At 43.5% G+C, this 23493-nt stretch overlaps 1 protein-coding gene across 4 annotated transcripts in view; it reads right to left on the reverse strand.

Moving 5' to 3' along the window:
* Positions 1-3165: 3165 nt before the first annotated feature.
* Positions 3166-23493, reverse strand: part of plxnb3 (plexin B3) — a 92188-nt gene continuing 71860 nt past the window's right edge. For all 4 annotated transcript variants that reach the window (XM_080899484.1, XM_080899487.1, XM_080899485.1 and 1 more), the window contains 35 exons: positions 22200-22328; positions 21946-22046; positions 21560-21692; positions 20656-20815; positions 20283-20391; positions 20081-20189; positions 19883-19999; positions 18673-18786; positions 18479-18569; positions 17502-17671; positions 17009-17160; positions 14401-14503; positions 14182-14318; positions 13923-14099; positions 13679-13844; positions 13462-13593; positions 12618-12722; positions 12367-12528; positions 12056-12207; positions 11699-11799; positions 11266-11483; positions 10879-11057; positions 10703-10769; positions 10287-10433; positions 10127-10207; positions 8947-9025; positions 8671-8774; positions 8477-8564; positions 8136-8302; positions 7537-7697; positions 7294-7441; positions 7134-7198; positions 6909-6984; positions 6741-6815; positions 3166-5484 (listed from right to left, as the gene is read on the reverse strand). In XM_080899484.1, the coding sequence (XP_080755610.1) occupies positions 5380-5484; positions 6741-6815; positions 6909-6984; positions 7134-7198; positions 7294-7441; positions 7537-7697; positions 8136-8302; positions 8477-8564; positions 8671-8774; positions 8947-9025; positions 10127-10207; positions 10287-10433; positions 10703-10769; positions 10879-11057; positions 11266-11483; positions 11699-11799; positions 12056-12207; positions 12367-12528; positions 12618-12722; positions 13462-13593; positions 13679-13844; positions 13923-14099; positions 14182-14318; positions 14401-14503; positions 17009-17160; positions 17502-17671; positions 18479-18569; positions 18673-18786; positions 19883-19999; positions 20081-20189; positions 20283-20391; positions 20656-20815; positions 21560-21692; positions 21946-22046; positions 22200-22328 (4380 nt within the window). In that variant the 3' untranslated portion in view covers positions 3166-5379. The remainder of the gene's footprint in view (positions 5485-6740; positions 6816-6908; positions 6985-7133; positions 7199-7293; positions 7442-7536; positions 7698-8135; positions 8303-8476; positions 8565-8670; positions 8775-8946; positions 9026-10126; positions 10208-10286; positions 10434-10702; positions 10770-10878; positions 11058-11265; positions 11484-11698; positions 11800-12055; positions 12208-12366; positions 12529-12617; positions 12723-13461; positions 13594-13678; positions 13845-13922; positions 14100-14181; positions 14319-14400; positions 14504-17008; positions 17161-17501; positions 17672-18478; positions 18570-18672; positions 18787-19882; positions 20000-20080; positions 20190-20282; positions 20392-20655; positions 20816-21559; positions 21693-21945; positions 22047-22199; positions 22329-23493) is intronic.

Raw genomic sequence — 23493 nt, forward strand, 5'->3', positions numbered from 1 at the left:
TTCCAGATGCATTCAGCTCAAGAACTTGTATATTGTGGGTTTTGTGCACACAAAATGCTTACATTCATCAAAGGGCTTTCGTCATTTCTCACATTTTTTGTCTCGTCGACGGGAAATTGATCTCTGTGAGCCATGCTCAAGTTGATGATGCACATATAAGAGCCAACACACACACACAGCTGGAATATTAGCACAAGTATTTTTCTCTAGAAGTAGTTTCAAATATTTTTGAGAATGATGACACATTCTTACTGCCCTTTGTTTAACTGAAAGGTATGCTATCTTGTCACGTTGCCTTATTATGAATTTAAATAAAGGTTCAATATGAAATATTGTAATATATGTTACCATAATCTCCGTTACAAGTGAGATCATAAAAGCAGCTGTAATAAGGCAATAATATAACAATAAATGATGCACACTGCAGCTGTGCCAAATATTATTTCAATATGGAGAGATCATTCGGAAGAACTGAACAAAATCTATTGAGACAGAGAAATTAATTCATCTATTTGGCCACTGGACTCTGATGACCCATCATGGCAGAATGGAATCCCAGCGGGGACAGGATTTAGGGCAGGACCCCCGTAGTTTAGGTCCTGATGGTGGTGAAGATTAAGATGAAGGCTTGGATGGAGTGAGTAACTCGGGTGAGGTGAAGATGGGAAGGAGAGTCTGAAAGGGAGAATGTATCTCAGTGCTCTTCTTCAAAGCATGCAGAGTGGCGGCTGACTGGGTCAAAGAAGGCGGCAAGAAGATGACTGGACTGGTGTAATGATGCCAGTACGGAGTTTGACAGCATGGGAAAATGGTAGTGACTAGCAGCTAAACATCCAGGAAAGCAAGCAGATGAGTTAATATTGCAGATTGTTCTTGTTGAACTTATGCATGAACTTCATATCTTATTTGAAAAGCTTGAAAATGAAAGAGATGAAGAAGGTTTCATGTTGTAAAAAGCCTGTTGTCCTGACTATTCTTTCCTTCTCTTTGGAGCAGAGGGAGACCAAGGGCAAAACACAAACTACAGGAGAGAGAGATGGCAAAAGTTTGTGACTTTTCCAACACCAACATCTCTGCTGCTGCTCATTCAATGGTCTGAAATCAAAATGGTTGATGCTATAAAGTGGGTCATGGGGCTGTGACAACCCTAGGAGCTAAAGAAAGGTGATTTATTACGATTCATAAAAAGATCCAAACATACTGTCTCACCTCTTTCGTCAAAAACATGATAAAAATAATCCAGAAGGAAAAATGTTTTTTGCTACAGGTCCAGAGGGCCTCGTTTCCCCCCAGGAAACAGAAAATCCAGACTTCTCATGATGATGTCGTGAGAAATGATGTCATCATGACATCAGAACTGAAGTTTGAGATGCCACAGCACAGCTGAGAACTGTTAAAATTATAACTTTATTTTTACATGATACAAATTGTGTTTGGCCTCCTGCCTTTTCACAATAAAAGCACATTTCCATTGCAGACTGAATCATCATCATCATCATCCTCAGACAGGTATTTACAGGCACATTTACACACTGTTAGCAAACTGTACACAGTCAGTAGAAACAACTGATCCTGGAGTTCTTTTATACAAACCCTTAAAGTTTCTTTTATTTATTTTTTATTCCCTTATAGTAGAAAAAAAACAACAATTTCGTAACAAACAGAGCTCAACCAATTAGAGCTGAGGATCAAACTGTACAGAGATCAGGTGACATGCGCATCATCACTGACAAGGCAGGTTTTAAGCCCCGCCCCTCACCTTTAAAACAAAAGAAAGAAAATTATACTGAAGAAGCACCATAAATCTGCATCTGCATCATCATCATCATCAACACACGCATGCAGAAATCTATTGTGACCGAAGAACTACAACTACGGGTCAAACACAGGCTCAAAAAGCACACAAGCAAAACACAGAGTCAGAAATAGAAGAAGAAGAAAAGTCCAGCAGGAAGAACTGGGTCAGCAAAATCTGGTTCAGGTCTCTGGTTTGGTTCAGTTCAGTAGCAGGGACCATCATCAGAGTCCACCTGCTAGGTTCAGTCCAGCCAGAGGCCATAAACACCGGGGGCACGCACCCAGTGTCGTCAACGCCATCCACAAAGACCAAGACGACACACTAACAGCTGAAACATCATGGCTGCCTTGAAGACCCAGCTGTGACGTCGAGCAGAATCCAAATATCCCGAGAGATGTCGACTCTTTAAACCGGGATCTGGAATTTACACGACCCTTTAATCCCGGTATGTGCAGTGAGTCCGGATCCTCGAGGGCTCCGACCGTTTTTGTGCTATAAACATTACAATACTGATGAGAACGAGAAAGCATCCATAGATTTAAAATGTGGTACTGGATGTGAACAGCCCAAGACCTGAAAGCTCTGTGGTTGGTGATTAAAACCACGCAGGGCATCAGCAGCATCCATCTACCCAGTAAAAGTGATACTGGTGAGATACATGCACAGATAAAACCCACCCCATCCACAGCCTGTTCACCCTGCTGCCATCTGCCAAGCAATGCAGGAGGATCCAGCGGTGCACCACCAGATTTCTTTCTTTTCTTCCTTTTTTTTCTTTTCTTCAGGCTGCTGAATTCATCGCCCATCCTTTTTTCATTAGTAGCATGCAGCAGCTACGTCTACAATTTCCTTTTACCACCGTGTGTTGGGTAATGGTAATAAAAATGAGCCTTCGATCTCTTAAACTTCACTCATTAGATTCGGGCAGATCTGATATCAGAGCTGTAAACTAATACCTGTCACGTGTAGCTCAGCAGATCTAAAGTAGATGAAAACGGCTACCATAACAATGGATGTGGCAGCAGTCGGTAACAACCGTGGCACGACACCTGGACCAGTGTTTCAAGTTACTCGTAGCTTCGTTCTTGAAGTACACTGCGTCCACCTAATGATAAAAAACATTTTTAACAGTTGCAACTCAGCAGAAATGCTGGGGGACATACACGCCAAGCAGAGAAAAACAGGAAGCTACAATCGCCACAATCTGTGACCTGAAACAGCAGCCGAGCACAGTGTGGTACGTGCTGTTTGTGCTCAGGGTTTGTGGCTTTACTCTGTTGTGTTTGGTGGGGGTGAGTTCTTCTGGCATATTGTCAGGGTTTGTGTAAGTTGCTGTTGTTGTTTTTCCTTCCCTGGTTCAATACAAGTTAAGCATTTAAACTGATTTATTTTCCCAATGAGCAGGGGGATACGTGATCAATAAGGCTGCTGTCAGAACAGACAGTGCCACCTAGCTGCAAGAGTGAAGGCACAGCTGGGATTAAATAAGTATAAATAGGACTTACAGTATGTACACACAATAAGTTAGTAACTAGCTAGCACACAGCCACTCTTTATCTCTTTATGTCGCTTACACACACACACACACACACACACACACACACACACACACACACACACACACACACACACACACACACACACACTTTAACTCCTCCCACAGATTTTAGATTGTTTTTTCAGCAGGTTCGACTTCAATGTTTCAGTTCAACATTCAGTGTGACTCCAGTCTCCGTCTCCACCACTGCCTCCTTTCACCTGCACAATACTGTCTAAATTAAGGACATCAGTCATTCGTAGGCTGGACTTTTGTTCAATTCCTTCGGTCCTAAGAAGCTCCAGCTGCACTCTGAGAAGCCTTCAATCACCTAAAATGCTCCAGCAAACGTACTAGCAGGAACAGGGACTGAAACAAGACAGAAAAGAGCTTCAAGGGTTCCTTTCAAGGAGAAAAGAGTTAAAAAGTTTCTTGCACACAATAGCCATAGTGACCTGCTTCTTAGCTTCATTATGGAGTTACAGGAAAACGGTTATAAACCCTTCTGAATAGACAATTCAAAAGGGTTTATTTATAACATTAAAATAATCTATGAACTTTAACAATTAGAAATAAAATGACATTAGAGCACATATCCTTCAATGCACATCAGCAATAGGCAGGGAGAGCAAGATAAAACCCAGCACAGGGCAGAGCAGACATCAGTGAAGATATATCACTTTGATGAAGTCAGATGCACCATGAAAGGTGAAGCTGGGCTGCAAAGCAGCTTGCACATCAAAGCAACTGCGGGCAGGCTGAAGCAGTTAAAAACATGCTGAGCTACCAGCTGATGTGTGTGAGGACTGTGGCTGAAGTTTGCAATTGTGGTGTGTATGAGCATGCATGACACCCACCTGATTCATAACTACTTCTGTAAGTGGTAAAAGTACTTTTTCCTTTCAGCATATCAGAGTGGAGAGATGCTGCCGAACACATCTGGTGAAATCAAAAGGATTGTCTAGAGTAAGGGTTTCCTAAAATAGAAAGAGAAGTAGAGCCAGCTCCCACTTTGGCTTTGGGAAGCAGACACCCTGTTTACTTTGAAGACTAAGCTTCAAACTCTCACTCTTCTTAAAGCTAAAGTTCAGACTGGATCATTAGTCTGGGACAGTCTAGGAGAGGACTGTCACACTGGATCCTGTTACCACTGCAGTCCCTTCCTTGGAGTCCACAGTTTAAAAAAGATGTGGATTGAATTTGTTTTCATCTCTGACAAAGATCCTCACTTGGTCACATTCAGCACTCGCTGGTTTAGTTTCAAACTAAATCTAAAGCTGCACTCATACAAAACAGATTGATGAAGCAGTCTGGACCCACACCTGTAACTGAGGAAGGCTGGAAGGACTGGGACCAGCAGGTCACTGTTAATGAGAAACTGGAGTCACGCTGAAACGTGGTTTAAATGCTCCCTGATTTTGGTTCTTTTATTGCGCTTCTTAAAACTCTGCCCAGATCGGCAACATCAGAGCTGCTGGTTTCAGTAGAAAAGGCGAAACTTACAAACAGCACGTCTGCGACCAGGAGCTCAATAATCAATACATGAGAATCTGAGTATTTCACTTGTGCTTTTTGACTCACAGACAGTAGAACAGCAGGGAACTCTGGGAAACATAGTGCAAGGCAGCAGGTGATGGTGATATTCCCTGATCTAATTGGTAAGATTGTCGTTCTCCACCATAGGCTGGTGTCAGTCGGCGTAATGCGGCTTCAGGTTTGGTTTAGGTTAGTTTAACTTTAGTTTCAGTGCTGCTGCTCTGTGAGGAAATCTAAAGACCTAGGATCTCCTGAGTCGGACTATAAAAGCTCATATATCCTGACACACACACACACACACACACACACACACACACACACACACACACACACACACACACACACACACACACACACACACACACACACACAGATGCACACAGCAGGAAGACACAGTGCCACTGCTGTCCAGTCATTTCCACTGCTTCAGTCTTTGTAAAGATGTTTCTTATGATTCTTCATCCCCATCCTCCATCATCCTCCTCTCCTCATTTAAGATAAAAACACATCAGAGGTCCGTGACCTTGTTCTCCACCAAGGCGGCGACCTGCTGCAACCGATAGGCCAGCTGCATCTTCTGCCCTGAACTGTCCTCCTCCAGAGACATGATGATCTGAGCAGTAGACACAGTACAGAGAGTTGGACAAGTGCAGAAGTGTAAGATTGGTCTAGAGAGCTGCTAATAACCAAATACATGTTTGTTTCTTTTATTGTAATCTGTCATTTTAACCACTGGATTGCAAAAATGCAATGTAATCTGAATACTTCGTGATTTCTTCAGAAGAACAGAGTGCACCTGTTACCAAGTATTTTATTTATATAATACACTTAATGCACTGCAAATGTATATAAAACATTTGTAGTGCAATTAAAGTGCTAAGTGAGAACTTACAGGTGTTCACAGTAAATAAACTTTATACGAACTATTCAGACACAAACTGTTTCTTAATCAGAAGACTTGTGGAGGACTCACATATTGTAGTATAAGATAAGTTTTCCCTCAGAACTACTTTTATATTTTATTTTTCCTATAAATAAAAACAAATAAAATGGCTATTTTTTCACAGATTATCATAAAAAACAGATAATGATCTGGCAGCGTGACTTACTTGGATACACTGACTTCAACATTTAGATTTATTTAGAAACAGATGCTGAGATAAAATCAGATTTACTGTTCTGTTTCTTTTCTTGTAAATAAAATAATTTATTTTTTATTTTATTTTATTTAAAAAAAAGTTATCAGGTAAACCTAACAATGAACCTGTAATCTACTTACAGTTGCTTAAAAAAAAAAGTCAGGGCTGAAAATAGATTTAGTGAGAGGTGAAAATGCCTGTCAGACGATCCCATTCTTTACTGTTTTTATCACTTTTATATAAATACCATGCAGCACTCTCTCACAGTATAAGGCCCTCATTAATAGGTGGCACCTTTATTTTAACTATGTTGCTTATTTATTGTAGACTCCATTATTTTTATTTTTATCTTGCTGCTGTAACACAATATTGATGCCACAAGGGAAATTAAAGTATTAAAGTATCCATCCATTGATCCGTCCATCTACATCCCAATAGCATCCAAGCCATTACCAGCCCATAGCCTGTGTGTGTGTACATGTTTAGACATCTATGTGAGGACAGAAAATTTGCATGCTACTAAAATTGTGGAGACCAACAGTCACTTACGGGGACAAAATACCCATTCCTACGAGTTTGAAGGCATGTTTGAGACTCAAAATGTGGTTTTAGTGTCAGGTTGAGGGTTAGGGTTAGGCATTAATTTTTGATGGTTAGGGGCTAGGGAAAGCATTATGCCAATGAGATATAAAAACAAGTGTGTGTGTGTGTGTGTGTGTGTGTGTACTACCTGATCATAATATTTGTTGATGTACTTGTAGAGCTCATGGAGAGCCACAAGATTGTTCATTTCTGATGCAAAACTCTGGAGGCAGACAGGCAAAGACAGTTTTAACATCAGTTTTTCTTACAGCTGAATTTCAGTATTTCAGGCTCTGTTCAGTCTGTGTTTACTGACCCCAGAAAGTTCAGTCAGAGTGGAATTCATCTCTTGATAACAGCCTGACGCAGCACTGTGGATGTCACTGTAATACCTGAGCGCATACACAGAAGGTTATCAGTACTGCGGCTCTCGGGCTCAAAGAATCATCAGCTAAATTAGATCTTATCTTCCCCACAGCATAAAAACAGTCTCTCTATAGTGCATTATCAGTTAAACAATGGGGACAAGAAGCTGTCTCACCTTTCCACCAGCTGTTTGTATCTGGGGATCTCTCTGGCGTACAGCAGCTTGTTTACAGGCGAGTCCTGATTGGAGAAAAAGTAACCATGAAGCCTAGAAAACAAAATCAAAAAACCAAAACCAATACATAGCCAGGCTGAACAAGAGACAGAATTTTTACCCGTCCCACTTTGTGCTCAGAGGTGGTGCAAGAGTCTATGAAGGTCTGAGCGATGACAGACAGAACGGCGTCGATGCTGTCAGTCACCTGAACGTCCAGAACGAACTGAGGGTTCTTCAGGATGTTGACCCAGAACCTAAGAGGGAGACTGGAGGGAGAAAGACATGGGTCAGAGAGAGGGAAAGGGGTGAGAGGGTTGTGGGAGTTGAAAATCTCGATCGGATAACCAGATGTGTGCCTCACCTGTTGGTCTTCCAGATGTGGACAGTTTCTGGGTCGTCAATTCCATGTTTCTCAGCCATGTCGTCCAAAAAGTCGAAGAAAAACCTCACGGCGATCGGAGGAGGACGCTTTGTACTGAGTATCGCCACAAACACGTCATCCACAAACTTTTGCAATGTCCCCTAGTGAGAGACAGAAAAGTAAAGTTGAAGGACAGATAGCCAGGCGGTCAGTTCTCTGGCGTGTATTTGTTTGTACTTATCACATGGCAAGGACAGCTACCTGATAGAATGGAGACCAAACAAACAAGTCTGCACAAAAATAACCTTAAATTTAACAGGTATACCTGTAAAGGTTTTAGTGTTTATCCCACACACTCCTCAGACCAAGAGTTTGTCTGTGGAGGTGTGTGGTGGAGAGTTAACTCTTTACCGCCCCCTAGTGGTAAAAGATGGTATGGCAACAACACACACACACTAATATCAGAACACACACACACACATCTATTTTGCGCATATCTCCACCATGTGAAATTAATTTGCTGTTTAACCTCCAGAATCAATGGTGCCCACAATGTCTGACGTCCCCACAATGCTTAAAGGTAAGGATATGTGTGTTACCTTCATGGACAGCAGCCTGGTCAGGTAAATCTCTGGGATGGCCTTGGCTCTCTCCCTCTCCCTCATACTGCTCTTTCTGTGTTTTGGGATTTCAGGATCTTCACTGCTCTTCACCAGGTGCCATAGACGGAGACCCTCCTCCTCCTCACCCTCCAGCATTGGCGTTTCTGCAGCCACCATAAAGAGTCGGTCAGCCACCATGTTTTGGTGTAATACTTTTACACAGAGTTTTATTTTTCCTCTTTTTTGTGCTACATTAATTTTAATCTCTGGGAGTATTAGATTTTAGGGTTATATTATATTTTTAATATTGAGATATTCTGTTAAGATGTGTTTCTTACTCTCTCCAGTTTGGAAGACCTGGTTGACTCCCACTCCACCTGAACTTTGAGAACGAGGGATGAGAGCGACTGTGGCGCCGTCGGGAACCTGAAGAACCAAAGAGCAGAGAACGATGTGAACAAGGAGATGGACAACTGGAAGGAGGAGCAGAGAAGGTCGTGATGGTGGAACACGATTGGCCAGTTGTTTTCACCTTATAGTGCTGCAGTGTGTTGAGTCGTTTCCAACGACCTTGAACCACTGCTGTGACATCATCATCCGACAAGGTTAGATGACCTGCTTGGCCTGAACGCCACTCTATTGACAAAGAAACAGGTACATATGAGCTGCCAGTCTGGATCTACGGATATGATGACACTATGCATTCTCAGATCCACTAACCGAATATTTAAAACACCCACTAATGCTTCGGCCAATTTAATCTACTTTCAGCCATCTCATACAACAGATAGGTGAGACAGGTGTTTACCGAGGTCAAGACTGTCAGCTGATGGTCTCTGAGAGAATGGAGCTCCTCTGTAGACCTGATCCAGAATCTTATCTTTCACCTGAACACAAGCAGACAGCAAAGTGACAAAGGTATTTAGAAATCCCAGTGGAATTAAGAATATAGACGACTACTTCTATGAATCTGAAATTAAATGCTGCAGTGAAATTTTGTATTGTAGTGCAACAGAAAGGACATGCCACCAGAGGGCACTTTTTATCGATGGATCGATGTAGCTGAGCTCAGTGAGCCGTGAAAAATAGCGAGACTGGGAGGGGCTTACATTGCAGAAGGTCAGAAAGGTGAGACAAAAGATGGCAATGCTAGACACTGCAAATGCCACTGGACCCTTCGGCAACCAGAAACAAGAAGGTAGGCATTTCCCCAAAGAGTAATTGCCTAAATGAAAACTCTAAAAGTAAGAAAACTAGTCAAAGGTGGCTAACTTTAGCAGTTACTAACTGCAGGGGCTTTTCATTGCAAATGAACACTGCAAATGAACACACACAGTATTATTAGTATTATTAATATAACCAATACAGTTTAGATAAAATAACACTTTTTTTAAATCATCATTTAACACCTGTTCCGCCTTCCAGCTTGCAGGTTTGCAACATCAGGACTTCGGTTTTGACAGAGTACAGCTGCCCTCAGTTGCAGCTATATGGGCTGTAGCCACTGATTAATAGCTGCTTGCATGACCTAACAGTTGTCCCTTGATGAAACATCAGTAATTATTAAATCATCTATTATTTCTTATGCAGCAGCATATGGTCGCAGCAGATGGCCGCCCCTCCCTGAGCCTGGTTCTGGCATAGGGTTCTTCCTTTTAAAAGGGAGTTTTTCCTTCCCACTGTCACCCAAAGTGCTTGCTCATAGGGGGTCATGTGACTGTTGGGTTTTTCTCTGTATGTATTATTGTAGGGTCTACCTTACAACATAAAGCGCCTTAAGGCAACTGTTGTTGTGATTTGGTGCTGTATAAATAAAACTGAATTGAATTGAAATGATGCCAAGCAAGGTTTATTCAGCTAATCAAATATATATTTGTAGCCACAATAACTATCACCATCACATATCACTTACTATCATATGCAGTATAACCAAAAGGTGTGAAGGCATTAAAAATAGACACCGCCCTACCGTACAAACAAGCATGTACCTGTGTGATCGTGTCGGTGTCGAGCACTTTAACAGGACATGGCTGAACTTCGACTCCGTTTTTCACCAGCACTGTCAGAGTCTGAGAGAAAGAGATGACTTGTCATAAATGAATCAGTGATTCAGCTGCAGATCAGTGTGATGTCTGTTACTCTGGTTACCACTGAGCAATATTCAATGTCCTCCCGCAGCAGGTGACTGTCATTGAGCGTTCGTTTGGCTTTTCCCGTCACAGCATCCACCGGCCCTTTGTCCACCTGATACTTTATGGCTCTGTAGAGCATGTAGAGAGGCTCTCCCGCCACCTCCTGATAGACAAAAAGAGCAGCGACCGGGTGGCCAACATTATGCATGGTAGTTTTATACCCAACACTGAGACAATCTCGTGTTTTTTGATTGGTTCTAATTCACAACACTCAAAAAGAAATGTATCAATCTCTGGATACCCTCTGCTGAAATGTGAATTAACAATTATGGCAAAAGAAAAATGGACTACACCTCAATGATTCTACTGGGATGTGGTCAGGGACCTGGTGAGATGGGACAGGCAGTGGGACAGAGCCAGAGAGACACTTACCTTCAGGAAGGAATAGAGGCAGATGGACATCCAGTTGGTCAACATCTTCTCAACGACCGTCTCTGTTCTGAAAGACAAACAGGCAAGCCAAGACATCAGTAGGACAGACACCTTTAAACCTGAAAAGACTTCCTGTTGAGTTCTAATGTGACTGAAGTTGCTTTTGCTTTGCGTACCGGCGCAGCATGAGTTTGGGGTTCTTGGCAACATACTGCTGCACCAGGTCCTGCAGCAGGCTCTTCATGACTTCAGTGAAGTATTCCAGTTTGTCGTGCAGAGCCATGGTGAGCAGGCTGGCCACGTAGCCACGATCTCGCTGGGAGAAACCCTGCTGGGCCTCCAAAGTGTGGATGAACTGAGACACACACACACACACACACACACACACACACACACACACACACACACGCACACACACACACACACACACACACACACACACACACACACACACACACACACACACACACACACACACACAGAGGCATATAGAAAAAATGTCACCTGTGAGTCTTAGACGTCATATGGCCATTCTCCTGCCTCCTCCCACTATCTCCACTCACCCTGGTGAGGAAGAGTCTGTTATTGAGCAGGTTGTTGAGCTGCTGCAGGCCCTGCTCCACAGTCTGCCTCCTCGACTCAGGCAGATCTAGCTGACGACTCAGTGGCGCCGTCTGCTGGCCAGGGAAGAAAACTCTCTCTGCATATATCCTGTAGTCCAAGAGGGGGACTCCTGGTCCTCCCACATCACTGCTCAGATCCATCATCTCTGTCATCAGGTCTGAAGGACAAGAGGTATACGAGGAGCAAATGGCAGCTTGAGATTTCAAAAACGTAAAGAGTTTAAATTTAAATGTATCCAATCAAACACAGAGGGCTCAGTAAATCTTTAAAGTTTTAACATTTTTGGGCAGATCTGCCATCAGGAAATCCAGATGACTAAGAAGTCCAACACAATACGAAGGTTTGCAGTTCATTTAAAATGTGTTTTCATACCAGTGAACTCTTTGCGGCACTGATCTCCCACGTTGATCTCCAGAGTTTCTAACTGCAGTAAAACCTTTTTATAATCTCGGAGAGCCTGTTTACTTTTCCTCCTGCACAAAGCAAAAAACAACAAAACAAAAACACTGAAGATTAATGATGAGATGAAGAATATTCTCATAAAAACATTGAGTCGACTTTTAAAATGTCACTGCAGACAAAAATGAAGTGATTGTCCTTTTTGTTTTTTAAGCACAAAAATACAAATAAAGGCGTTTGAGAGGAAACAAAATCCAAAACAAGACGTCACAACAGCACAGAAAAGTCGCCTAAAAACACACCTGGTTTCACACACAGGTGGATACTTACCTGTACATGAGGATGATGACCAACACTGACAGGATGATGACAGCTGCTCCTGCCCCCAAACCGATCTGAGCAGCCAATGGGACAGCAGGCAGCAGAGAGTTGCTGTCGTACTGAACCAATCCCAGGTCCACTTGCAGGTTTCCCATGAAAACCTAACAGAAGACATGCAGACAGAGAGTGAAAAAGGCTGAGTGTGAGAATGAGTAAACCACTGGCCCTTGTATACCAACCGAGCTGGAAAATCCCTAAAAAGCATCTCTGCCTTGGATATGAATCCCTGTAAAAGCCAACAGCTCAAAACCAAAGATCACCTTGAGGCTAGGAAGTTCATGGCTGTCATCCACACTGAGTGGTTGGACCTCTGGAGGGTCACAGTACAGGTGAGTACTGTCCAAAGTTTTCACGTCACACTCCTGATCTCCAAGCCAAGCCTTCACTTCCTCTTTGGACATGGCTCTGGTCAGGTCCTGGCCCTGACGGACGAAAAGAGACAGAAACGGAGGTTAAATCTGAATTTATTCCGTCTGCATGGCTCAGGATTCACGTACGACAGTTGCTGTACCTCCACAGCGATCACTCCTCCAGGTTTGAAACGGAACGGCACATCTAGATTTTCTCGGTTGATTGGAAATAAAACTGGGTTTGGATAGTAAGTGAAGCTTTTACCCTGGAAGACAGACAAGCAGAGAGACAAAAAGGTTTTCCATCAAGCATTAGAAGTGGAAAATTGTTCAGTAAGGCTTCATTCACACTGGATTTCTGTCTGTCAGGCAGGTTTCAAAGCACGTATGCCTCATTTTTCAGCCTCGGGAATAATTCCAGTTAAAATCTGCTTTTTTTAAATCTCCTTTTATTTAAAACCCTTTCAGTCCCTTCCTTTTCTTTTAAGTAAATTGCTATTCAAATCCCTCTAGAGCCTCATCCTTTATTTTCAATCATCTGCATCCTTTTTTTATGCTTTTATATTTGACTATGTGAAAATTAACGAAGTGGAAATTTTTGTGGGGCTCTGCTAGACGTTAGGGAAGCAACGTGACAACATACGCCCCATTTGTTCATATTAATGCGTCACACTGTGTTTAAAGTGAAGTAAAAAATTAGGCTTTGATAAAGAAATGCATGTGTGCCGCTTCACTCCTAATTCCAATAAATCCATACAGCAGCCCAGTATCACCCCTTAAAAAGTATTTGAACTGACAAAATTCAGATTTTGGAGATTTAATCTGCTCCTATGAAAGCAGCAGAACTGACTCTGAGCAGCTCCTGTTCGCAGTGCATCGTGGATGTACGATCAAACGTCACAGGACCAGACGCTGAAGAAAACTGGACGAGTGAAGGAAGTCATCAAGGATGTATTCTCACTATAATCCACCCTGGTGTTTGACCCTTTTAATCATGGGAGGTACCTTGATGCTCTCATAGTGGACTCTGACGTTATCAAGCTGAAACCAGACGCCCTTAACTTTGACCTCTGGGTTCACTCTGGGGGTCGGGCAAGTCATCTGAGAGGACGACAGGATGGAGCAGCGCTCTGATACCTGAGAGGCAGACGGGGAGGTAAAACAGGCGTGAGACAGGCTAAGAATTTTAAAAGCTCGTCTCCGATTGGTCCGTTTGTCTTACCGTTGTCATGGTGCTGTTAAAGACAAGCTGCTGCTTGGAGGTGAGAAGAGCCAGTCGTTTCTTCCGTTTCACCCTTTGTACCTCTAGAGGCTCCACCCACACAGATATGATTGGCTGCTGCACCACATCCAGGTTCCTGCCCTCCACTCGTATGACACGCCCACCCCTAAAACGGTCAACAGCTAATTAGCAGGTGTGCGTGTGTGTGAGGATCGAGTGCAGGTGTAAGGCGACTGGCGCTTACGCGTAGAAGCTCTCGGCAGGTATGGCGCTGGTGATGACGGGGTCTTCGAGGTAATGGAAGGTAACGTTTGGAATAGTCCGCTCGGCTTTACCAAAGAGAACCCGAACTGGGACGAGACCCGTCCGATTGCTGGAACCAGTCTGACACACCAGCTGCGTGTCATTCACCTCTTCAACTCTGAGAACAGGCGAGGAGACAGACAGTCAGGCAAGTAGTAGTATTGGTGCTGCAGTACCAGAAGCCGTGGCGTTGTACTTACATGTAGCAGGGCTGGGTGCCCAGGAAGGCGCTCAGGTCAGACGTCTGCCCGGTGAGCAGCTGTCGTCCTTTGATGGTCAGCCTGGTTCCTCCGGAGACGGGACCTTTATTAGGAATGAGATCCTGCAGCAGGGGATCCTGAACCACAACATGTTAGACATCAGATATACCTTTATACTGGTGACCAGATACCACGTAACACTGGGCTACTCAGTCTTACCTGATAGGTGAACATCTTTGTTGACCTCCCACGAGTTGTTCCCACAGTAACCAAGATGGGCCCTTCTTTCTGCTTCCCACTAGGCTGCAGCTCACACACAACCCTGATGCACACACACAAACACACACAGAAAAAGCAAACATGAGCTTGTGTGTCTCCATGCAGAGGAGGACAGCTATACTGGCGTGCCGACTGTGGAAGATTCCTATTGGTGGAACAACACTGGGAAAAAAACAACTTTTGTTTATTCCTTTGAGCTCTGAGTCACCATAGCCACATCCCAACTGTTCTGACGTGTGTCACTTACGTGTGTGTTTATCTATTTATCCAGTGACTGTTTTGGAAAATCAATTTTCAAGGTCAAAATCACATATTCTGATAACATAGCCCTGCTATAAGACACACTCGACTCGCTGCAGTCTGTCTACACCTACACGACAGATGTCACACCTCAGAACCTGATTGGTTCCACACTGGAATAGAAATGGAAAAAGTCAACTCAGGAACCAAAGTAACCATCCTCAGAACTTTCTAGATTTTTAAACTGATGTAACAGTCTCATCCTCACTCTTTTTACTCTTTAAAACATGTTCTTTCTGATTAAGATAATAGTTAGGGCTGGATCAGGTGACCCAGAAGTACCTGTGCGACAACCGTATAATAAGCAAGCCTGGTTAAACCCTGTGAATCTCATTTATCAAATGCACTGGAGCATCCTTCATGGAAGCAAAGGAGATGATGATAACCCACAACTCAACGAGTGCACCATAAGACTATTAATGAAAGCAAAGATAAAAATATCTGACACGATGATGGAGGCCAGCGTGTAAATTACAGCTGCGGCTTCCATCTTTTACAATAATGCATATGCTTTGAACTTATAATAGCCTTTTATTAAAATCTGCGTGTTATCTGTAATGTAGATTTAGAAATATAATAAGCTTAATTAAAATGATCAAAGTGAAGCGAGGGTTACAGTGTTACACTGGCTATGTTCTCATTTGGGATATTTCGGGATTAGCATCAATTAATTCTATTTCAGAGATGCTAAAAGCCTTAATATGGTTAGGAGATGTTAGATTTAACAATATTTCTTAATACCAGCATTTTATTTCACCAGCATTGATGTTACATTATATTGTTCATAGTTATAAAGCCTCCATAAAACGTCAAGCAAAGAACACAAGTTTTTGTAGTCCCTCTACTGAAATTGTAGTTTTATCACGGAAGACCAGCGTCAACAGAATTCACTGTCACAAGCTTTTGCATCTTTTCTTGACCTTGTGACATTTTCCATGAAGGTCAAATAAGATGTGACCCAGTTCTTTTTTTCCCCTTGTTATTTAGCCTCGTTCCAACCTCGAGGAAGCGTTAACGTGTTTGTCTTTACTTGGTAACATCAAGCTGAAGTTGAGATAACAACATAAAACTAAACTGATAAAGTTTTAAACTTTGGAGCAGGTCCCAAAGTTCCTAAAGATACGAAATCCCCGAGGCTGAGTTGGTGAAAGTATTCTAAAATTAAACAAAGTCATGCGGAAGATTTCAATCTGATAGCTTATTCAAATAAAGCACGGAGGCTAAATCAGAATGGAGATTTTGCTCCCGAGGGAGTGAGTTCAAACAGAATCAGTTCTGAAGAGAAAAAGGCTTCGCTCCATAAAAGCTTGTGTTTGAATTTTCTCCCTGTGTGAGCATCAGATAGATTTGTCTCCTGTTAAAGGTTCTCCCTGATCTAAATCAAGGCTCTGAGGATGGGAGGCGTTATGCGCTGTACAGGTTGTAGAGCTCCTTAGGGCAATAAAGAAAAGTGACTCAACGGGCTGCTAGTGTCACACAGACAGGAATAAGAATATTTGACTATGTTAGAGCTGCTGAAAGGAAATGAGAGAGGACACGTTAGAGTGGCATCCTTGGAGGATTTCACCTGATTCTAGACTTTTTCTGTTTCAAGGTGTTCACTGAAGACTGTTTCAGCGCTTTAATATGAGACATATGAGCACAATCGAGCACTGAAGCATGGCTGGAAGTGTTTCTGATTTTATTATGATGTCGGAAAGGTGACCTGTTACTGTTTGGATTTAATAGGTCATTTCACGTGTCAGAAGTCAGTACACAGCTTTGTGATCACATCCACAGTACGAAATAAAATCGTAAAAATGCAGAAGTGTCTTAAACCTGCATGGTTTCTAATGGCCAGCAGGGGGCGACTCCTCTGCTGCTAAAAGGAGCCTCAGTTTCTCTATCAGATCACACATATGGTTTAAAAACACCAAGATGGCGACAGCATAAAGACTCACTTGAGGCTTCTTAATGGGACTTCACTAACCAGTGGGTGATGTCACGGCTGCTACGTCAGTCTACAAGTGGGTGTCTGTGGTTTTACACCATTCAGAAGAATATTGTTGGATTGAAAACTTCTGGACTATCATCATCAAGACATCAAGAATCCCAGTTATTGATATGTTATTGTGCTGAACTGGTGACTGCCAGGTTTGTTACAGAGCAGACAGAAAGGGAGGTCTCATCACATCTCTCTGTGATTCAGTTATGTGCTGAACGTTTGCATAAATGAATCCCGTAAACACTAATGTAATCATCATGTTACCTGGTGGAGATCTTGTAACCTTTAGACTGAGGCAGGCATTGAATACCCGCCACAGTGACGCCGCCCACCACATCCTCATACTTCATGCCCAGGTTCGATCCTGTGATCGTCACCAGAATGCCGCCCTCTAGAGGACCGGAGGCAGGCTCCACCTGCAGACAGACAGGTAGAAACAGTTTGAACGAGCTCTGCAGACACACAGACTGATCTTCCGATCATTATAAAAGGACGAGAGACGGAAATCTGCGGGAGAATTGTAGGAACACAAAGATGGCAGCTGTCCTGCCCCCAAATAGCCAATAACCACCTTTGAAGCTGCTTTTATTGGATGTGACTGATGATTCTGTACATGCAGTTTTTAGGTCCCAGTGACCACTGAAATTAAAGTTATACCAGGTTCACTCAGACAGGGCATCAAAATTACTGCCTGGATTTGATCCAGTATGGTGCACAGTTGCCGGACTTCCTCTACGTGGACTTTGACGAGACCCACCTTTGTGATCTGAGGAGGCGGGCAGGTGTCTGCAGGTTTACTGGAGCAGGTTCGGCTGTACACACAGCTCGGGGCTGGGCTTCCAGGACACCATACACAGCCGTACTCTTTAGGCACCGCCCTGCACTGTGAGCAATCTGATTGGCCAGCTGAGCAGTCATACAGCTGGACTGTATATTAATAAGAAAAGGAGACAAATATCATGAATGCATTTCTCTTTCTGTCTTTGTGAAAACATTAACCCCCATCCTCACCCACATGCTGACACAGTGGGCCTCATCACTGTGTGAATGCATGAGTCTGTGTGAGTGAGTGTTTTTCACACAGACTCAGACTGTATGCACAGTTATAGAATGACACACAGCTGTCCTAGAAAATGTTAATGCAGATATTTAAACTGAATAATACTAGTAGTGATATTAATACCAGAAACAATATCAAAAATAGTTAAATCTATAGTTGCTCGTTTCTAATTCTAATAAGCAATTGATCTTTTATACTATATAAAAAAGATCCAAAGACTTAATAAAGATAATATCTGAGTTTCAAATGTTTAAATTAGAATTATTAAAATGCTTTAACATTTAAAACCATTCATTTTCTAATGCTTTGGTATTAGAGCTGTATGAAATAACCATGAAATTGATGTCCTTTCATCCTTACTGCTGAACCTTCATTTCTTGGCAATATTCCACATATGGTTTCAGTAACTGCAGCGAGGCTTTTGTCGTAGGTTGGAGCTTTCCCTTTCCCTGCTTCCTCTTCCCCTGGTCTGTGTTTATTTTATGTATCACATACAGTTCAGGATTCAGGGGACACAACACTCTGATTCACTAGTAAAAACAGTACTGGGCACTAGAAACTTGTCATGAATCCAAGTGTAATTTCATGTGTGTACTTATTTTTTGTCTAAATATTAGTAAAGGAGGCCCACGCCCTCAGTGTGCACTACATCCGCACACAGGTAAGGCTCTTACGTCGGAGTCCAGGTGAGGCATCAATGCGTCGTTCCCCTCTCCGCAGGTAGACAGGAGCAGAATACTGAAGTTGACTGACTGGATGTTGAAACTACAGACAGTGGGACAGGTGGACAGACAGAAATTTAAATATCAGCTGTGTGGTTACTGCCATTAACTAATTATCTGCAAACGTGTTTGCGTGCGTCTCTTACTTGATGCTGCATGCAGGTGAAGGTGTGCGTGTTGTCGTGCATTTTCTCCACAGAAGCTGTCAGATTAGTCCGGGATCCTTCGATTTCAACAACACACACATACGGAGCTTCATCCTGCAGCGAGACCACACACAGACACTCAGCTGTTTGATTTTAGTGATTCAGGTCAATAGAACAGACCAACGCCCGAAGGCTGGTACCACGAAAATAGTTCAACTTTTACTATTTACATTCAGAGTTATTGCAGTTCTTTTCTAGGAGTCTTTATTTTGTACAAACGGTGGTGTACCGCAGGGTTCTGTAAGACGGCTTGTGGCTTCATAAATGTCAATTTACATAAGAATGAAATTAATTTATCCATCCAGCAGCAGCAACCTGATAATTAGCTCAGACTAAAACACTGAAAATGAATTTATGATTCTCTCAGCTGCCTCGAACTCGCTGCTGTTAACAAACAAGCAGATATCGAGTAAAAATTTCCTTTTTGTGGAGCCAGAAGACCTGACGCACTCCTGGAAACACCTGCCTACAGCTGCTGCAGACACAGATGTAGAAACACGATGAGGAGCCAAGGCTTACGGAAACTAACAGAGACTCCTACACTCTTCAGTCTCTGAGCGTTTCTTCTTCACTCACCTCTCTACGTGTTCATTCACCACTTTGCATTTAATCGTTAGTTATGATTAATCTCTGGCTCTTTTCCACAGTCTGGTTCTGCTGGAGGTTTCTTCCTGCTAAAAAGGAGGTTTTCTGTCCCACTGTCACCAAGTACTTACTCATAGGGGTCATCTGATTGTTCGGGTTTTCTCTGTAATATTGTAGGATCTTTATCTTACAATATAAAGCACCTTAAGGAAGACTGTCTAAATTGAACAGCATCAAATCGGCTTCGTGTTTATGTGCACGCCACACTCAGACAGAGAACAGTGTAGCAGTGCAACCAGATACAACGACCAGGCTCCAAGAAACAAAAGCTCTAACTTGGTTACGCTAAGTGTCACTTTTTGGGAGGTTACAGCAGACAGTCGAAACATGAAATATCAGTCTGATCTGACTAATGTTCATCCACTTCAAACAAAGACTGTTTTTACAGTTTTAGACATGAAAAACATTTTTTTGGTGTTTTGCATTAAACTGTTAATGGGACCATTCGATTAGACTCCATTTAGATCCCCGTCAGACTGAAATGAGGTCAGAGACGCGGACTTACAGTGTAGACGTCCAGGTTTCGTCCCCGCAGCACCACTGTGGCGCTCAGGCCCATGGGAACTAAAGCAGAGCTCTGTAGGTCGTAGACTAGCGGACAGGAAGTAGGACCAGGAGAGTCCTGCAGACAGAGAGGAGGCGGGGTTAGAGACAGGCTGACAGACAAAAAGATGGAGACAGACGGGGCAGCGGGCCGTCTTACTCTGTGGTTGAGGATGATGTGCTGGTTTGGACAGCTGTGGTTGTGAGTGCAGAGTTGATCCAGAGGACACCAGTTACAGCGCCACACACTGCTGACACACGCCAAACACCTGAAACACACACCACGGCCTTCAGCGTGTCCTCCATCACTGATTTAGATTCAGATAAACGTACAGCACTGTCACTGTGCCTACGTGACTTACTGGGAGCTCTGGTTCAGTCGGCTTACAGCCATGCAGTCATAGAAGGTCATGTTGCCCGTTGTGACGGTCACATGACCAAACATCAGTGACACGGGCAGGATCATGTGATCTGCAGGTGAGAGGTGACAGAAGTTACACAGTAGCACACCTGAATGAAGACGTTTTTACTGTCACTGCGTGCTGCACTCGGACTCTGTCACTGGCGCTCAAACTGCTGCGTGCTGTAAAATGCTTCACATGCAGTTAAACCTCCTGATATTTTTGGCAGACTCATTCTGAAACACTGTGTACTGGGACACACTAAATCTGTTTCTGGCATGCTAAGTAGGATGGTATTATGGAGGATTGGAACGCGCCCACAGTTCCTACTCACCGCTTCCTGTGGGCAGAGGTGGGAGGTGCTCCGGGGCAGGGGATTGGCAGGTGATGCTGTTTCCCATGACAATGGCAGGCTGAGGCGGGAGGAGCCCGAAGATGCAGGACAGAGACTCCTCCTTTGCGAGGGCGGGAAGCTGGGGGACCGACAGCGTTACCTAAGAGACGAACACAGAAACACGGTTACTGCTTTTCCATCGGGACCCTTCTCTCTGTCTCTAGAGCAGCTGTGTCTCGTATCAGCAATCCTTCCATTGTCTTACTGTCAAAAAAAGAAACGCCCATTGACAGTTTGGGGTCTTTCTATTATTTTTCTTTACTTATTTATATATTTTAGGTTTACAAACGAGAACAAAACCACTTCTGTGCTGGCTGAAAAAGCTCACAGTGTTACTTTTTTCTCCTTCTATTTTAAAAATAAACAACTTTACTTCACATCACAAAATCTTAAAAGGTTATTGTCTGAATTCATTTCACTCAGACCGCAATAACTCCTATGTTTGTGCTGATCCTTATAAACCCTGTGAAGATACTCGGTGAGGCACTAAATATGAAGATGTTTCGTTCATCCTGTCAGCGCTGCAGCAGTAAACAGCTGCTGCAGATGTTCATCGGCTGCTGTGAATCTTGTCTGAAGGATTGGAACTGGCTGGACTTGCAGTGCCTCTGCAATAACACACAGCCAACACAACAACACAACTGTGTTGAAACAGAATCAGCAACCTTCAGTCAATCAGAGAGCTGCTGAACTAGCACCTCAAGTTTTCCTTCAACCTGGACTGATACAGACACCTGCCAGCAACACCTAAGGGTGCCCTGACCCAGGCTGTCATCACTGCGGGAGTGGCTGACTGCATCATAATGCTGTCAGTCAGAATCAGATCAAAACAACAGCAGCCTACCTGCGTCTGCTCTTCTTTGCTGTGATTGGCCGGCTGCAGGCTCTGCACTGTCACGCACTGACTGGTTGGTTCAAAGCTCCAGAGCCAGTGGTTGGGCTGCAGGTGACGCTGACACTGATGTTTCCGGGAACATCTGCACAAAATACAAACATTTGCAGATTAGTAACAGCAACAAACAACCAAACGCAAAACGGCGTCAGAGCAATGTCACATCAACGTGCAGATGCTGCTGTGAGCAAACCAAATCTACTACACTTTCTTCTTCTACTGTCAGTCAGACTTTTTACAAAAAAAGTAAAAAGTTTACATATAGTTTACAAAAAGATATAAAGAATAAAAATGTACTTTTAAAAAGTTACAAAACACCAGCCGACAGGTAGACCTACCTTCCCTCCAGGACACACCAGCCACAGTACGGGTCTCTGACAGCGAGACAGGAGCGACAGTCTGTCTGTTTCTCACAGGATGACACAGGAACCTTCGACAGCTGGGAGAAAGACAGGAAACAGTTTGTTTTCATTTTTTCTTAAATGGATCGTCTGATTGGATATTGGGGACAAAAGGAGGAAGGAGGAGGGGGAAAAAACTGAAGAAAAGAAAGTGAGACAGGAACTGAGGAAGGAGGTCGACTGTCTCTCACCCTGCTGTTTGTTAAAACATAAACATGTTCCTGGCTCTCATCCAATAGGAGATCAGCGCTGACGGCACTGCCACTGTCCACCAACTCGCTGCCATACAGATGGCCTGACTGATTGGAGATCACCAACACCTGAAAAACAACAACACAGGTGAGTCCACAGATTCCGACACTGTTCTGCTGTTTGGTTTGTGCAACCTCAATCCCTTTCCTCACCTCCTTTCCTTGTGTCCTTTATACCAAACAACAAATTACACATTCTGTTACACACACACATATCAGGTATTCATATCTTGTGGGGACATCTAATTGACATAATGCTTTCCCTAGCCCCTCATCCTAACCATAAAAAATGAATGCCTAACCCTGACCCTAAACCTAACCATAACCCAATTACAATTGTAACCCTGTCACTAAAACAACATTTTGAGTCTCAAAAATGCCTTCAAACTTGTGGGGACCAGGATTTTGGTCCCCACAACCATAGTAAACTACACACTCTCTCTCACACACACACACACACACACACACACACACACACACGACTGGAGAAAAGCAGAAAGCTTGACAGCAGATTTCTAACATAAGGTATGAATACAAAAGAGAATCATTGTCCTCCCGCTATGTCTAATGCTTCTTTTAAACATCACAGGTGAAAAGACATCCACAGAGGGGTACACCTGTGCCTCCTCTAATCACCGTTCCTACAGCAAGCCTCGCGTCTCCAACTTCAGGTACTGACAAACCCCTTAAGATGGCATGACTGACTTCCAGATCAGAGACACGGAGACAGAGAGAAACAGGTTGGCCCTGGTCGGACCCTCCCTGCTGTCAGTACATCTCAGTGAAGGGCGGAAAATTGGCTGATTCCATCCCAGTTTCACTAATTGGCTCCATCCACACCCTGAGATGTTCTGGATCTGTACTAATGCCACTAAAACACAAACACACATCTCTGTGTACTGTTCATTGTTTATTTGTTCTGAGTACAACAAAAGAACGCTCTTTCTCTGCTGCACAGTATTTGTCACTGAATGACTTTCCTGCTCGAGTGATGAGACGAGTGGACTCCTGCTGTGCCGACTGTGTGAAGTATTTTGAAAAAGTTAACTCAAGACGGAGAAACTCGTGACAACATGAAAGCAGCAGTGCCTGCTGCCGCAGCGGCAGCAGCAACAACCCGCCAGCAGGTGGAGCTGCTTCACCCCGACAACACCCCTCAAGGCACCTGCACTATCAGCAGCGTGTGACAAAGAGAACAATTCAGACAGTGAAAAATGCAGAAAGGAGGATCGTT

Source organism: Rhamphochromis sp. 'chilingali' (genome assembly GCF_963969265.1).
Source record: "Rhamphochromis sp. 'chilingali' genome assembly, chromosome: 12".
In the NCBI taxonomy this organism is placed as follows: domain Eukaryota; kingdom Metazoa; phylum Chordata; class Actinopteri; order Cichliformes; family Cichlidae; genus Rhamphochromis; species Rhamphochromis sp. 'chilingali'.